We start from the raw sequence: 13,091 nt of genomic DNA, 5'->3' as shown, positions 1-13,091 counted from the left end.
AAGATAAGGCATCATTGGGAGAAATAAAAACACCCAATGGTCAAGTTATTTGCACACTTCTTAAGGAAAATGCTTTCTAATTCTAGATTTCGGCGTTGAAGCTCTTCTGCTGAAGAAAACTACATTGAGAAATGGAGTCTGAGGAAGGCAACGCAGAGCCACCCACTCCGAGTGAAGAGGCTCCTCCTCCAGTTGTAGAGGAAGCTCCGCCCCCTCCCCCTCCTGAAGACACTGCCCCTCCCCCTCCCGAGGAGCAGGCCCCGCCCCCTGAGGGGGATGCTGCCCCGCCCCCCACAGGAGATGACTTCCAACTCACTGTGGAAGGAGAAGCTCCGCACCCCGAGGATACAGACCCCACGCTCCTGTCTGAGCAGGGTCCTGCTACTTCCGTGACTGACTATAGGAGTCTGATTCCCTCAGATGAGGAGATAGCACTGCAGGAGGATGAGGAGTCTGGCCAGGCCAGGGTCCGGGCGAGGCACACCCCTAGGCCTGCACAGTCCGTGCTGTCAGATGGGCTTTCCCAGTCTTCCCGGCGGCCCTCCAAATTCCGCCGAAGTATGACTGGCATCCCAAACCTCCAGGAGACCCTCAAAGAGAAACAGGTTTGCAGCTGATAGGGCATGCCGTGGGAAACCCCCCGAGACTTTCCATTGTTTGAAAAGACATTTCTCCATACTTCCATTTTTTTAAAATATGTTTTCACTTCTTTTAGGCAAGATTTAGAGAAGCCAGGGAAAACAGGAAAATGAAAATTGACCCCTCGTATAAATACATATTTGAAATTCTAGGAGAAAAGCTTGGGCTGGACTTAGTAACCGTGGAAGAACTAATTTTGGATTGCCCGTCGGTAAGCTGAAGTCGTGCCCGAATTTGTCTCGTTTTCCCCTTTGTTTTGGGGTGTGAACGAGTGTGTGTGTGTGCGCGCACGCGCGCGCGGGCGGGCACACAGGAGCGTGTTTGCGCATGGGCTGATGGTGCCTTCCTTTCCCACCCTCCACCCCGGAGATGTGTGTATTAGACAAGAGGCGCCATAGTGCACAATTAGCTGGAGACAGGCTGTGGTTTACCAGGTCACCAAAGTTCCCCACTATAACATACCTTGTGGTCAAGGCTGGCTTTATAGAGGTGAGCTGTGGTGCCACACAGCCTCCTGGGTTTGGTTTATTGATCTAATGCAGTCGTCTTGATAGAATTCTTCTTCCCACTACTTTTCTTTTTCTATCTTTTTTCTCTTCTTCCTTCTCTGCACCTTTTCTTCTTCCCCTCTTCTTGTGATTTTTAGTTACTCCTCCTCCCTCTCCTCTGCTTCCCCTCCTCTTTCTTCTCACACATCCTCCTCCTTTTCAAGAAATACCTTCTCCTCGATAATCTTTTGCTTCCTCTTCCTCCTCCTCCTCCTCCTCTCTCCTCCTGTGGTAGGAGGGAATCTACCCCAGAACTTAATACACATGCTAGACAACTACCTTATACCTGAGCCACCACCCTCCAGTCATCTTGAAGTTCTCATGCCCTTCATGTTCATTTTGCCCCAGCCATGCCGATTTTTCAGGCAGCCTTGGCTATCAGCAACATTGTTACCTTAACAATAAGCGAGATCTTTTCTGACATTCTCAAGCTGTGTTATAATGTCCTCCCTTCCTAATGCCTAGCTGGGCTCCTGTGGTATCTCTGGTAACATGCCTTCCTACACTCCACATAGAGGCCAATGGAGCCTATGGCCATCAGATGAAAGGAAAGCCAGTTTCAGAAAAGGGATTGCTCTATAGGTCTCTCCACCATCCCTGTACTTGCTGAAGGAGGAAAGCAGATGGGTTGAATAACCTTGCTTTCACCTGGAAATTGGTAGGCTGTGCTGGCAACCTCCAGATTGGAAGCCTAGCACCTTTGCTAGAGGCACAGCCACAGAGATTGGGGCCTGCCCATTGCCTCCAGGGGAGGAGGACAGCTGTGGCTGCGTGGGGTGGGATTGCAGGGATGGAGAGCCAGCTTTAGGGATCGCCAGTTGGATTTTCGAACTGGTGTTCCCGGTTTGGAGACTTTGTCGTGCTAGCACGAGAACAGGCGTTTGTGGGTGCGGACCTTTTGTATTACTGCTCTCCTGTTGCTGGGATAAAATACTGAGACCAAAAGCAACATTGAGAATAAAGGTTTCCTCTTGGTTTATAGCTCCTGGCATGCTGACAGGAGCAGGAAGTGCCTGGTCTCATTTTTATCCACCTACTGGAAGCAAACAGAACAGGAATTATGGCCAGGCTGGAAACTCCATTCATTTAACCTCCCCAAATAGCATCATCAACTGGGGACCAAATGTTCAAAGTTGCGAGGCTCTGGTCAGTTCTCATTCAAAGCCTGTGTCGGAGTTAGCGTTTCATTGCTGTGAACAGACACCATGGCCAAGGCTACTCTTATAAGGACAATATTCAACTGGGGCTGGCTTACAGGTTCAGAAGTTCAGTCCATTATCATCAATGCGGGAGCATGGCAGCATCCAGGCAGGCATGGCGCAGGAGGAGCTGAGAGTTCTACATCTTCATCTGAAGGCTGCTAGTAGAATATTCCAGGCAGATAGGAGGAGGGCCTTAAAGCCCATGCCCACAGTGACACACCCACTCCAACAAAGCCATACCCATGTCAACAAGACCACACCCACTCCAACAGGGTGATAACCTTCTCAGAGTGCCACATCCTGGGCCTAGCATATACAAACCATCACAGCCTGTCACCTTCTATTTGCCATTCCTGAAGTGTATCTCACCATTTGTGTCCATATGGCTAGGTGCAGCCTCTAAGACCCCCATGAATGAAGTCAGACACTGCTTAGGGCACAGGAAATAGGAAATGTGGATATGAACAGAAGTGTCAAACCAGAGCAGGCACTTCCTTGTGAGTTGTGTTAAGCCTTGGTGGAGGGAAGACAGTGTAACCTTGGGGAAACTGAAGTAAGGCTAAGAGATTAGGTTAGTGCTCATTTGCCTGGAGGGACAAAGCAATGAGAAAAACTGGCATTGAAGGGACTGCTATTGGCTCAAGACACCCCGAGAGCAAGTTCTCAGCTCATAGGAGATTTGTTTGCCCCAGAGGGGCAAAGCACAGGGAATGAGACAAAGACAAGAGATAGAGGAGGAGGGAGAAGGGGAAGGGGGGTAATTATGCTGGGGTAGGGGGACTGATGGACAAGGACTGCCTCTAGATAGAGAGAGACCCAGCTTATTAAGGTAAAAGGGGAAATCTCATGTTAGGACAAGGTGTTTAATTTTAATTGGGCATGTTAATTAGATGAGCCAAAGGGAGCTTTTGATTGCTAGACTTCAATATTTTCCTCACTGGACCTTGGTAATCAGCCTCAGGAGGAGGAAGTTGCCAAATAAGAGACTAGACCTTGGTGGCTAGCTTTAGGAATGTAATCTAGTAGTTTTTAGCTAGACCTAGGGGATGGGGGAGAAGGGCAAGATCTGCCAGAGCCGTGTTTAGCCAGTCTGAGTCCCTGCAGGCATCAAGTTGAGGTCCAGGTGAATAAGATGCTAAACTTGGTGTGGAAGGAATTAATAATCCTAGCTAGCCTGTATAAAAGATACACAATCTAGGCATTTTATTTATAAGCCAAAAGCCTAGAATGGGCAGGCTTGGAGCTATAAAAAATGTATTCCCCCAAGTCCCTTGTTCCTTGCTGCTTCTTCGGGTCACATGCTGATGGTCTCTTGCGCGTGCCCAACTGGCCAGCAAGAATGATCCTTCCGCACACGTTTATTGGGAGAGCTTGATTGCAGAGGCGAAGTGACCCCAAGCCCAGAACTGGTGCTGCTTATATAGGCCTAGGAGAGGCGTGCCTCACACCCGGATTGGTTGTGCTTGGGTTATGATTTTCACCTCATTTGCATGCCTATATCTGATTGGTTAACTTGTCTCTCATCTGATTGGTTAACTTGTCTCTCATCTGATTGGTTAACTTGTCTCTCATCTGATTGGTTAATTTTGGTTAATTCTCAAAACCTCATCTTGGCAAAAGAACCTTTACTGCCTATGTATGAGTGGTGGCCAGCAGTAGCCAACTGCCACTCTGCAACGGCACATGTGGCTTCCCACAATGGTCCATCTCCTCTCCTGGCAGTCTCCTCCACCTCCTCCATCTTTCTCCTTTCCTCCTCCTCGTCTTCCTCTTCCTCCTCCTCTACCTGCAACCCCCTCACTCTCCTCAAGTCCCTCCTTTCTCCCACCACAGCCCAATCACAGGCTCTGGCCTTTTATTGGCCAGTTAACCTGGGAAGCAAGGTTCATATAACATCACTTGGTGTATGTGAGGATCTGCTCCTGTGGGTGTGGGTGGGGCGGGGCTGGGGTGGGGAACCACATCTTGAGAAGCAAGAAGCCAATTGTTAGCATTAGAATGCAAGCAGCACAAGACCAACCCTAGTGTGTTAGTGATCTTCACTGCTGCTGTGATTGGATTCCTATTAAGGGAGGGAGGATTCATCCGTGCTCACCAGTTTAAGGGTCCGACCACTGCAGGCAAGGCACGGTGGCAGGAACCCGAGGTGGCAGGCAGGTCACATTGCATCTGCAGTCTGTCTGGAAGCACAGAACAGAGAGAAAGTGGGGTCAGGTTATAACCCTCCCACACCCCCCCAAGGCCTGCTCCCCACTGACATCTTCTATCTACTGAGGGTTTCTATAACCTTCTGGGATAGCACTAACAACTGGGGACCTAGTGTTATGGATCAAGGCCATGGAGGACACTGTACATTTAAACCATAACAGTTTGGGTAGTATAAATGGGAAAACGGTACATAGCCTTGCCTCAAGCTCTTGATGGCTATCCTCAGCCTCCTTAGGATGGCCATGGGCGTGAACCATCATGGCTAACCATGAAATCTTACCTCTCTCATGGACTGGCAGTGGCTGGAGAGACCATGACACTATTTCTCTACAGTGTAAAGGCCAGAGATGACTCTGCAGAGTCCACATAAAAAACAACAACAACAAAAAAAACAGGTATAGGCCGGGCAGTGGTGGTGCACACCTTCAATCCCAGTATTCGGTAGGCAGAGGCAGGCAGATTTCTGAGTTCAAGGCCAGCCTGGTCTACAGAGTGAGTTCCAAGACAGCCAGGGCTGTACAGAGAAACCCTGTCTTGAAAAACCAAAACAAAAAACAAACAAACATAAAAGCCAGGCATAGTGGAGTGGAAACAGGCAGATGCCCGTAGCTGGCTGGGCAGCCATTGGAGCCTTATGTAATGACATCCAGGTCAGCCTGACTCAAACCAAAAGAACGACTCCTCAACAAAAACGAGGTGGACTATGCCAGAGAAATGACAACCTAGGTTTACCTTTGATCTCCCAGGCACTTGCATGCACCTGAGCGTGTAAGCACCCGCGCGCGCGCGCGCGCGCACACACACACACACACACACACACACACACACACACACACACACACCTCTACCTTCCCAAACCACCCACCCACCCAACCGGTCAACCAACAAACCCACTGTGCTGGATGGTTTTCGTCAACTTTATCCAAACCTAGACACAGAAGAAATCTCAATTGAGGAATAGCATCCATCCGGTTGGCCTATGAGCATGTCTGAGGGAGGGACATTTTCTTGATGGCTGATTAATGGAGGAGGGCCCAGCCTGTGCAAGAAAGGTAGCTGAACAAACAGGAAGCAAGCCAGTAAGCAGTAGTAATGACTTCATGGTCTCTGCTCCAGTTCTGGCCTCCAAGTTCCTGCCTTGCTGTCCTCAGGGATGGGCTGTAACCTATGAAGGGACACTTCAAGTTGCTTTTGGTCATGGTATTTACCATGGCAACAGAAAGCCCACAAGGACACTATCATAGTTAGGGTTTTACTGCTGTGAACAGACACTATGACCAAGGCAAGTCTTATAAACGACATTCAATTGGGCCTGGCCTACAGGTTCAGAGGTCCAGTCCATTATCATCAAGGCGGGAACATGACAGCATCCAGGCAGGCATGGTGCAGGAGGAGCTGAGAGTTCTACATCTTCATCTGAAGGCTGCTAGCAGGATACTGGCTTCCAGGCAACTAGGATGAGGGTCTTAAGCCCACACCCACAGTGACACACCTACTTCAACCAGGCCCCAACCTCTAAACGGTGCCACTCCTAGGGCCAAGCATATACAAACCATCATAGACACTAAGAAGTAAAATTCACTTATATTTCCCGTCCATTAGGATAATGAAGTTAGTTTAGTTGCTAATCTTTTCTCATATGTTCCTGCTTTCCAGTGTTGCCTGCCCCACCAGGTTTCTTCCTCTTCCTTCTCCTCCTCCTCCTCTTCTCCATCATCATTATTGTTTTGGATTTTGTTTTTCAAAACAGAGGTTTCTCTGTGGAGCCCTGGCTAGCCTAGAACTTGCTCTGTAGCCCAGGCTGGCCTCAAACTCAGAGATCTGCCCGCCTCTGCCTCCTGAGTGCTGGGATTAAAGGCGTGCGCCACCACCATCACCCGGCTTTTACTTTTTAGTTTTGAGAGAGGATCTCTCAAAATTGCCTAGGCTGGTCATGAATTCACTCTGTGTTCCAGGCAGACCTTGAGCCTGTGATCCTCCTGCCTCGGCTTCTCGAGAAGCTAGGATTATAGACCTACGCTACAGACCCTTTGGGAAGGTCTTTGAGTCTCACTTTATTTGAAAGGGGACATTGATGAGCGACGCGGGGCAGCAGCACAGGAGTCATTTCATTTTATTGATCCTTGTCTTTTCTTTCATTTAACAGCTGGATCCGTTCACCAGCTTTTTTGAGAAAGGTGGCTGTAAGACGCTGAAGTTTTTGTACCAGGAAGGAGAAGTGCCCGGTTTTGGTAAGGATGTTTTATGAGGGGACCTCTGCTTGAAGTGAGCTGATTAATGTTGAAGTGCCGCCTCTTTTTCCTTTCCACTTTCACAGGAAAACTTGACCAGAAATCTGTGTTTAAAAACAAATTTTCAGGCGGATTTCTGAGTTCAAGGCCAGCCTGGTCTACAAAGTGAGTTCCAGGACAGCCAGGGCTACACAGAGAAACCCTGTCTCAAAAAACCAAAAAAAAAAAAAAAAAAAAAAAAAAACAAACCAAAAACCAAAAACCAAAAAACAAAACAAAACAATTTTTTTTGGAGGGGTTGGAGAAGTGGCTCATTATCTGTTAAAAGCACTTGCCGCTCTTGCAAGGGGACCCTGGTTTCAAATCCCAGCACCCACGTGGTGGCTCACAACCATCTGTGAGTCCAGTCCCAGGGAGTCTGAAGCCTTCTTGTGCCGTCCACTGGCATGGTATGCATGCCTAAACAGGCATACATGCTGCTCTAACACTTGTAGACATTAAAACAAATCCTTAAAAACATTATCTTAAGAACACTCGGGGGGGGGGGGGTGGCTGGAGAGATGGCTCAGCAGTTAAGAGCACTGACTGCTCTTCCGGAGGTCCTGAGTTCAATTCCCAGCAACCACATGGTGGCTCACAACCATCTGTAATGAGATTGGATGCCCTCTTCTGGTGTGTCTGAAAACAGCTACAGTGCACTCATATACATAAAATAAATAAATGATTCTTTTAAAAAAAAAAAAAAGGAACACTCGGGGACATCAGGATGGCTTAGTCAGGCAAAGGCGCCAACCTCTAAGCCTGCTGGTGTTGACCCACGTGGTGAGAGAACCGGCCCTTGCAGGTTTGTCTTCTGACCTCCAGATGCATGGCTTGACACCTATGTGGGTAAGCACTCAATAAATGGCAATAAAACCCCCGTTTTGAGATTCAATAATTTCAGACATTGCTGTCATGCTTAGGAAGAGATAGCCGAGACACCAGTCTCTATTGGGAGTTACTTTTCTGTTACACTTTAATTGCTCTTTTCTGGAACAGGTGGGCCATTTTGTCTGTATGTGTTCAGACGGCTAGAAGTAGGCACGGTGCCTCTCTGGAGCCCAGCAGTTGCTCCTTGTGGCCCCGGCTCAATGTCTTGTGGCATCTGCTGCCATTTAGTTGCAACATCTGGCTTTCCTATATTAGGCCTAAGATAATTATCACACAAACAGGTTACTATACCTTGTTTCAATAACTGATACTTGGGTTGACCATTTAGTCTTAGACTACTTGTAAAATACTGGGGTGTGTGTGTGTGTGTGTGTGCGTGTGCTGGTGTGCATTCAGGTGCATTTGCACACATGTATATGGGTTATAGAGGTGGGGGACAACCTTAGGTGGTGTCTTAAGGAGCGCTACCCACCTCCTTAGGAATGGGTTCTTGCGTTGGCTTCGAGCTTGCTATTAGGCTAGTTTGGCTGGTCATGAAGCGGTCACTTACTGTGTTGGCTCAGTTCCGTGAGTTTATGCTCAGGTCTTGCTGTTTGTTTCCAGAATGTGGTCGAACGATTACGGGAGTCCCCAAAGGGGGTAAAATGATGAAGATTTATGTAGACAATGCAGCTCCGGACAAGCTGAAAGAGCTGTGCTTATTTTTCGTCCGCTGTCGTAATGATGTTGCCATAAATTCCAAAACCATTTATGAGGTACGTTTTAAAACAAAGGCAGCTTTTCACATTCCCCCAGTCCCTTTTCTCGCCTTTCCTGTTCGCCAGACTGACATGGGTTCCAAGAAAATGATGTTATTTGTATTCTTAAAGAGACTAAGGTATCGACTGTAGCATCCTAGAGATACTGACTTTGAAAGTTTGTTTTGAAAGGAAACTTGGAAGGTTTATGTTTTTGAGACAGGATCTCATATAGCCCAGGCTGGCCTCAAGCACAACACACACACACACACACACACACACACACACGTACACATGTATGCACATGCACGCACAGAGAGAGAAGGGAAGGGGTGGGAGGGAGAGGAGAGAGGGAGAGCAGGTGTGTATCACTGTTTCACTCTGCTTTCTGTTCCTGTAATAAAATACTGCCCAAAAGCAACCTGGGAAAGAAAGGGTTTATTTCCCTCCCACTTCCAGATCACAGTACAGCCCTGAGCAAAGTAAAGCCAGGACTTGAAGCAGAGACCATGGGGGGCGGAGCGAGTGTGCAAGCGCTGCTTATCGGCTTGCTCCCCCAAGGCTTGCTCAGCTGCTCTCTCTCATGTAAGGCAGGGCCATCTGCCTAGGGGTGGCCCAGTGGATTGGACCCTCCCACATCAATTAATCCAGAAAATGGCTCTCACACGTGCCCACAGGCCAATCTGCTCGATGAAGTTCCTCAGCTGAGCTTCCTTCTCCTCGGGCAACTCTGGCTTCTGTCACCTTGACAAAAACAGCCTCCAGCCCTAAAGTTTATGATTTCTTCTGAATGGTCTGTAGGGATGGATTCAGTTTTGTTCATAACAGTTACTACACCTACTCTTGTTTAGTATTTTAAAGTTTTAGACCGTTTAGGAGAAGAAAGAACTGACGTAGGGTCTAGACATTGCTAACCTCATGCAGGAAAGGCCGGACCGCAGAATAGAAGCAGCAGGCAGTGTGACGTAGACCAGAATTGACCTCTACGCCTCATTGCTGGCAATTGCTGCTCCCTTTGGCAAGTGACTTCTCCCTCTCTGAGACACAGGCATGCCTGACCCTCTTTGTGGGATAGCTGTGAGACCTCAGAAAGATCAATTCTTGCTCTATGGCCCAGCTTACCGTAGATTCTCACAAAGCATCCATCCACTCTCTTTACCGTTCTTAGTGGGCCTTGCTTCTTACTTGAGTGGGACTTGCAATGAATCCTGTGTAGTTTGGCTTCTTTCCGGTTTGTGAGGAAAGATGGCCTGAAGGGAGGTGGTGAAGAGAGGTGGAGAGTCATTCCCCATGGGCCCTTGCGGGTACTTCCCTGCATCTCTGGTGCTGGGTGAGACCTCTGCAGCTAATTCATGAGGAATCTGCCCTTCCCCCTCCCTCACTCGGCTTGTTCTTTCCAAACTCTTGTTGCTTTACCAGGCCATCTCTGTGTGTGGACAAATGTTCAGTCTGTTATCAATTGTAGTAATGCTCTCTTCAGTTAATCTTTGGGTCAGTCTGCTATGTTTAATAATTTAGACTCTTCTGTCTCCTTCCCCTCCCCTCCCGTCCCGTCCCCTCCCCTCCCCTTTCACCTTTCTTCTTACCCCTCTCCTTCCTCTCCCCCTCCCTCCCCTTCCACTCCTTCTCTTCCCTTCTTTCTGTTCTGAGGACCACATCCCTGACTTTGCCTCTGCTAGCCATAGACTCTCCTCGACCACACCTCCAGCTCTCTTTTCTCTGTTTCTGGACAGAGAGTCTCGTTATGTTACCCAGGCTGGCTTTGAACCACTGGGCTCCAGTAAACCTGCCTCAGCCTCTTGAGTAGCGGCCGGCAATTATAATTGTCTGCAACCATACCACGCTTACACTTTAGGTTTTTTTTAAAAGCATCTCAATTATGCACATGGTATAAAGAAGAATAGGTTCTTTGAGGCTTGGGCTGCAGGGCTGACTCTCTCTACCCCACTCTCCGGAAGCAATTCTTAAGTCTGTTAAAAGGGGATGGGGGGTTGGCTCTTAGAGAGGACCTGAATTAAGTTCTCAGCACCCACCTTGGTTGGCCCATAACCACTTGTAACTCCAGACTCGGGGAATCAGATATTGCCCAGTGATGGCAGGCCTACATACATGTGCATATGTTTAAAAACATGATACAAATGTAAAGGTCTCTGTTAGAGTAATCTTTAATTTACCACCACATTGCTACATTGAGTTCTGTAAGTTTCTTTTAACCTTTTTATGCATCATATGTAGGCTTTCCTCTATAAATAAGAATTATGTTCAAAACCAAACCAAACCAAACAACAGCAACAACAAAAACCCCAAACCAGGGTCTCACTATGTGTAGCCCTGGAACTCATTCTGTAGATCAAGCTGGCCTTAAACTCAGAGATCCACCTGCCTCTGCCTCCCAAATACTGGCATTAAAGACATGTATCCCCATGCCTGGAAATTTTAAATCTTTTAAAGAACTCTCTGGCCCTTCATCCTTTCCCCCCTCTCTCCCTTCTTCTGATGTAATTATTATATTCCATACTGCTTAGAATAAGCAGTTGGTTCATATTGTAACTATGCACATGCAATCACAGTGGAGGCAAGATCATGTACCAGTGGTTTTCAAAGCCATGGCAAGCAGGAAGAAGGGCGTTTCCATTTGGGGCATACAGAAAAGGGGCCAGGGTAAGACACAGCCCAAAGACAAGTCCTCAATGACCCGCTTCCTCCAACCAGCCCCCAGCCCCTACTTTGAACCACTTCCAGTCTTTATCCCCTTCCTGGTCTGCCCCCCCCCCCACATCCCTTCTTTATATAATGGCCTCATTACAAAGGAATTAGTCTGTGTATTAGATCAGAGTCTTCACGAGATAATCCTCTATGGAAACACCATCCGATATACACCCAGAGGCACACTTCACTAACCAACCCCCTGGGAATCTCTCAACTCAACCACAAGGATTACCCATCATCCTTAACAAATCTATTTTCATGGCACAAGTGCACCTTATACCTGTATCATGAAATGTCCAGATGTGAGCGGCTCAGTTGCCCCTTTCCCATGCCTCGGCTAGGATGTAGGGCATAGCTCCTCCCCCTTGGCAGAGATCAAAGTACAGAGGAAAGCATCTCCAGGATGGTAGGAATGGGCAGAACAGGGCCAGATGTAAGACTGTTGGTTCTAGACTTCTACTGTTCATAGCATTCAGTGTTTCTCAATAGTTGAAAAAGCATATCACCTGTTCACTGCAGATGAAAAATAGCTTGATTCTTTCCCCCCCTAGTTCCTTAATGGACTTAACACTAACCATTGAATACGCCCTTTCAGGATGTGCTGTTTAGCTTCTTGGATGCGTCAAAGGGACTCTTAAAAGGAATCAAGCACATGTTGAGAAGCATATTTCTCCCAGCCATCCTTGCAACGAGCAACTGGGGAGCTCTAAATCAGTCCAAGCAGGGTGAATCTGAGAAACACATTTTCATAGAAACCATCCACAGATATCTTGCATTTTTAGATGGTAAGTTTTAAGCCTTAAAGTTTGGCGAACCACTCAAAATGAGGCCTTTAGCTGCAAGGTGTGTGTGTGTCTGAAGACAGGGTTTATAGAGGGTCTCCAAAAGGGGATGGTAATGAAAGTCACCAGGAGACCTGGAGAACAGGAGAGCCTTTCTCACCAGGGCTCTTTGCAGGTAAAAGGCATTCTATCAGGAGAGATCTTTTCCTGTTCTTAGTCAGTGTTTGCCACTAAGAAAATCTGGACCTGTGTTGGAGAGATGGCTCAGCAGTTCAGGGCTTTGCTGCTCTTGGAGAAGACCCAGGCTTGGTTTCCAGCTCCTATACAGCAGCTCATAACCTCCAGTTCCTGAGGATCCAATGCCCCCTTGTGGCCTCCATGGGTATTGCACACATGTGGTGCAATACTTGGGCACACATATACACGTACACATAAAATAAATATTTTTAAGCTGTACTTTACGACGAGCTCTTTAAAATGTGCTTTAATCACTTAAGGCAGTATAAATATACAGTTTGATTCAAAAGTCAACTCACAACCTTTTTTTTTTTTTCTTTTTTCTTTTCTTTTTTTCTTTTGAGACAGGGTCTCATGTAGCTCAGGTCAGTTTTGAACGCCCTCTGTATCCCAGGATGGCCTTCAACTTTTTTTTTTTCCAGAGACTGGGTTTCTCTGTGTTTCCCTGGCTGTCCTGGAGCTTACTCTGTAGACCAGGCTGGCCTTGAACTCAGAAATCTGCCTGCCTCTGCCTCCCAAGTGCTGGGATTAAGGGCGTGTGCCACCACTGCCCACAACCTTCAACTGTTGATCTTCATGCCCCTACCTTCACAAGTGCTAGGATGAAACCTCTATGCCTGGCTTATGTTAGAGGACCAAGCCCCCTAGCAACTGCATTCCATACTTACCTGTAGAATTATACCTTTTTTTTTTAAAGATTTATTTATTTATTATATGTAAGTACACTGTAGCTGTCTTCAGACACACCAGAAGAGGGCGCCAGATCTCGTTACGGATGGTTGTGAGCCACCATGTGGTTGCTGGGATTTGAACTCTGGACCTTCGGAAGAGCAGTCGGGTGCTCTTACCCACTGAGCCATCTCACCAG

At 47.6% G+C, this 13,091-nt stretch overlaps 1 protein-coding gene across 1 annotated transcript in view; it reads left to right on the top strand.

Moving 5' to 3' along the window:
* The window catches only part of Dnah8 (dynein axonemal heavy chain 8), a 253,171-nt gene that overhangs the window by 7,754 nt on the left and 232,326 nt on the right, over nt 1–13,091 (top strand). The window contains exons 2-6 of the mRNA XM_085832623.1: nt 87–605; nt 716–850; nt 6,744–6,828; nt 8,362–8,513; nt 11,800–11,989. Of these exons, the coding sequence (XP_085688749.1) occupies nt 132–605; nt 716–850; nt 6,744–6,828; nt 8,362–8,513; nt 11,800–11,989 (1,036 nt within the window). The 5' untranslated portion in view covers nt 87–131. The remainder of the gene's footprint in view (nt 1–86; nt 606–715; nt 851–6,743; nt 6,829–8,361; nt 8,514–11,799; nt 11,990–13,091) is intronic.

The sequence above is a fragment of the Mus caroli genome, unplaced genomic scaffold, assembly GCF_978045245.1.
Source record: "Mus caroli unplaced genomic scaffold, Mus_caroli_1 scaffold_18, whole genome shotgun sequence".
NCBI lineage: Eukaryota > Metazoa > Chordata > Mammalia > Rodentia > Muridae > Mus > Mus caroli.
This window is presented reverse-complemented; position numbering and strand designations above follow the sequence as displayed.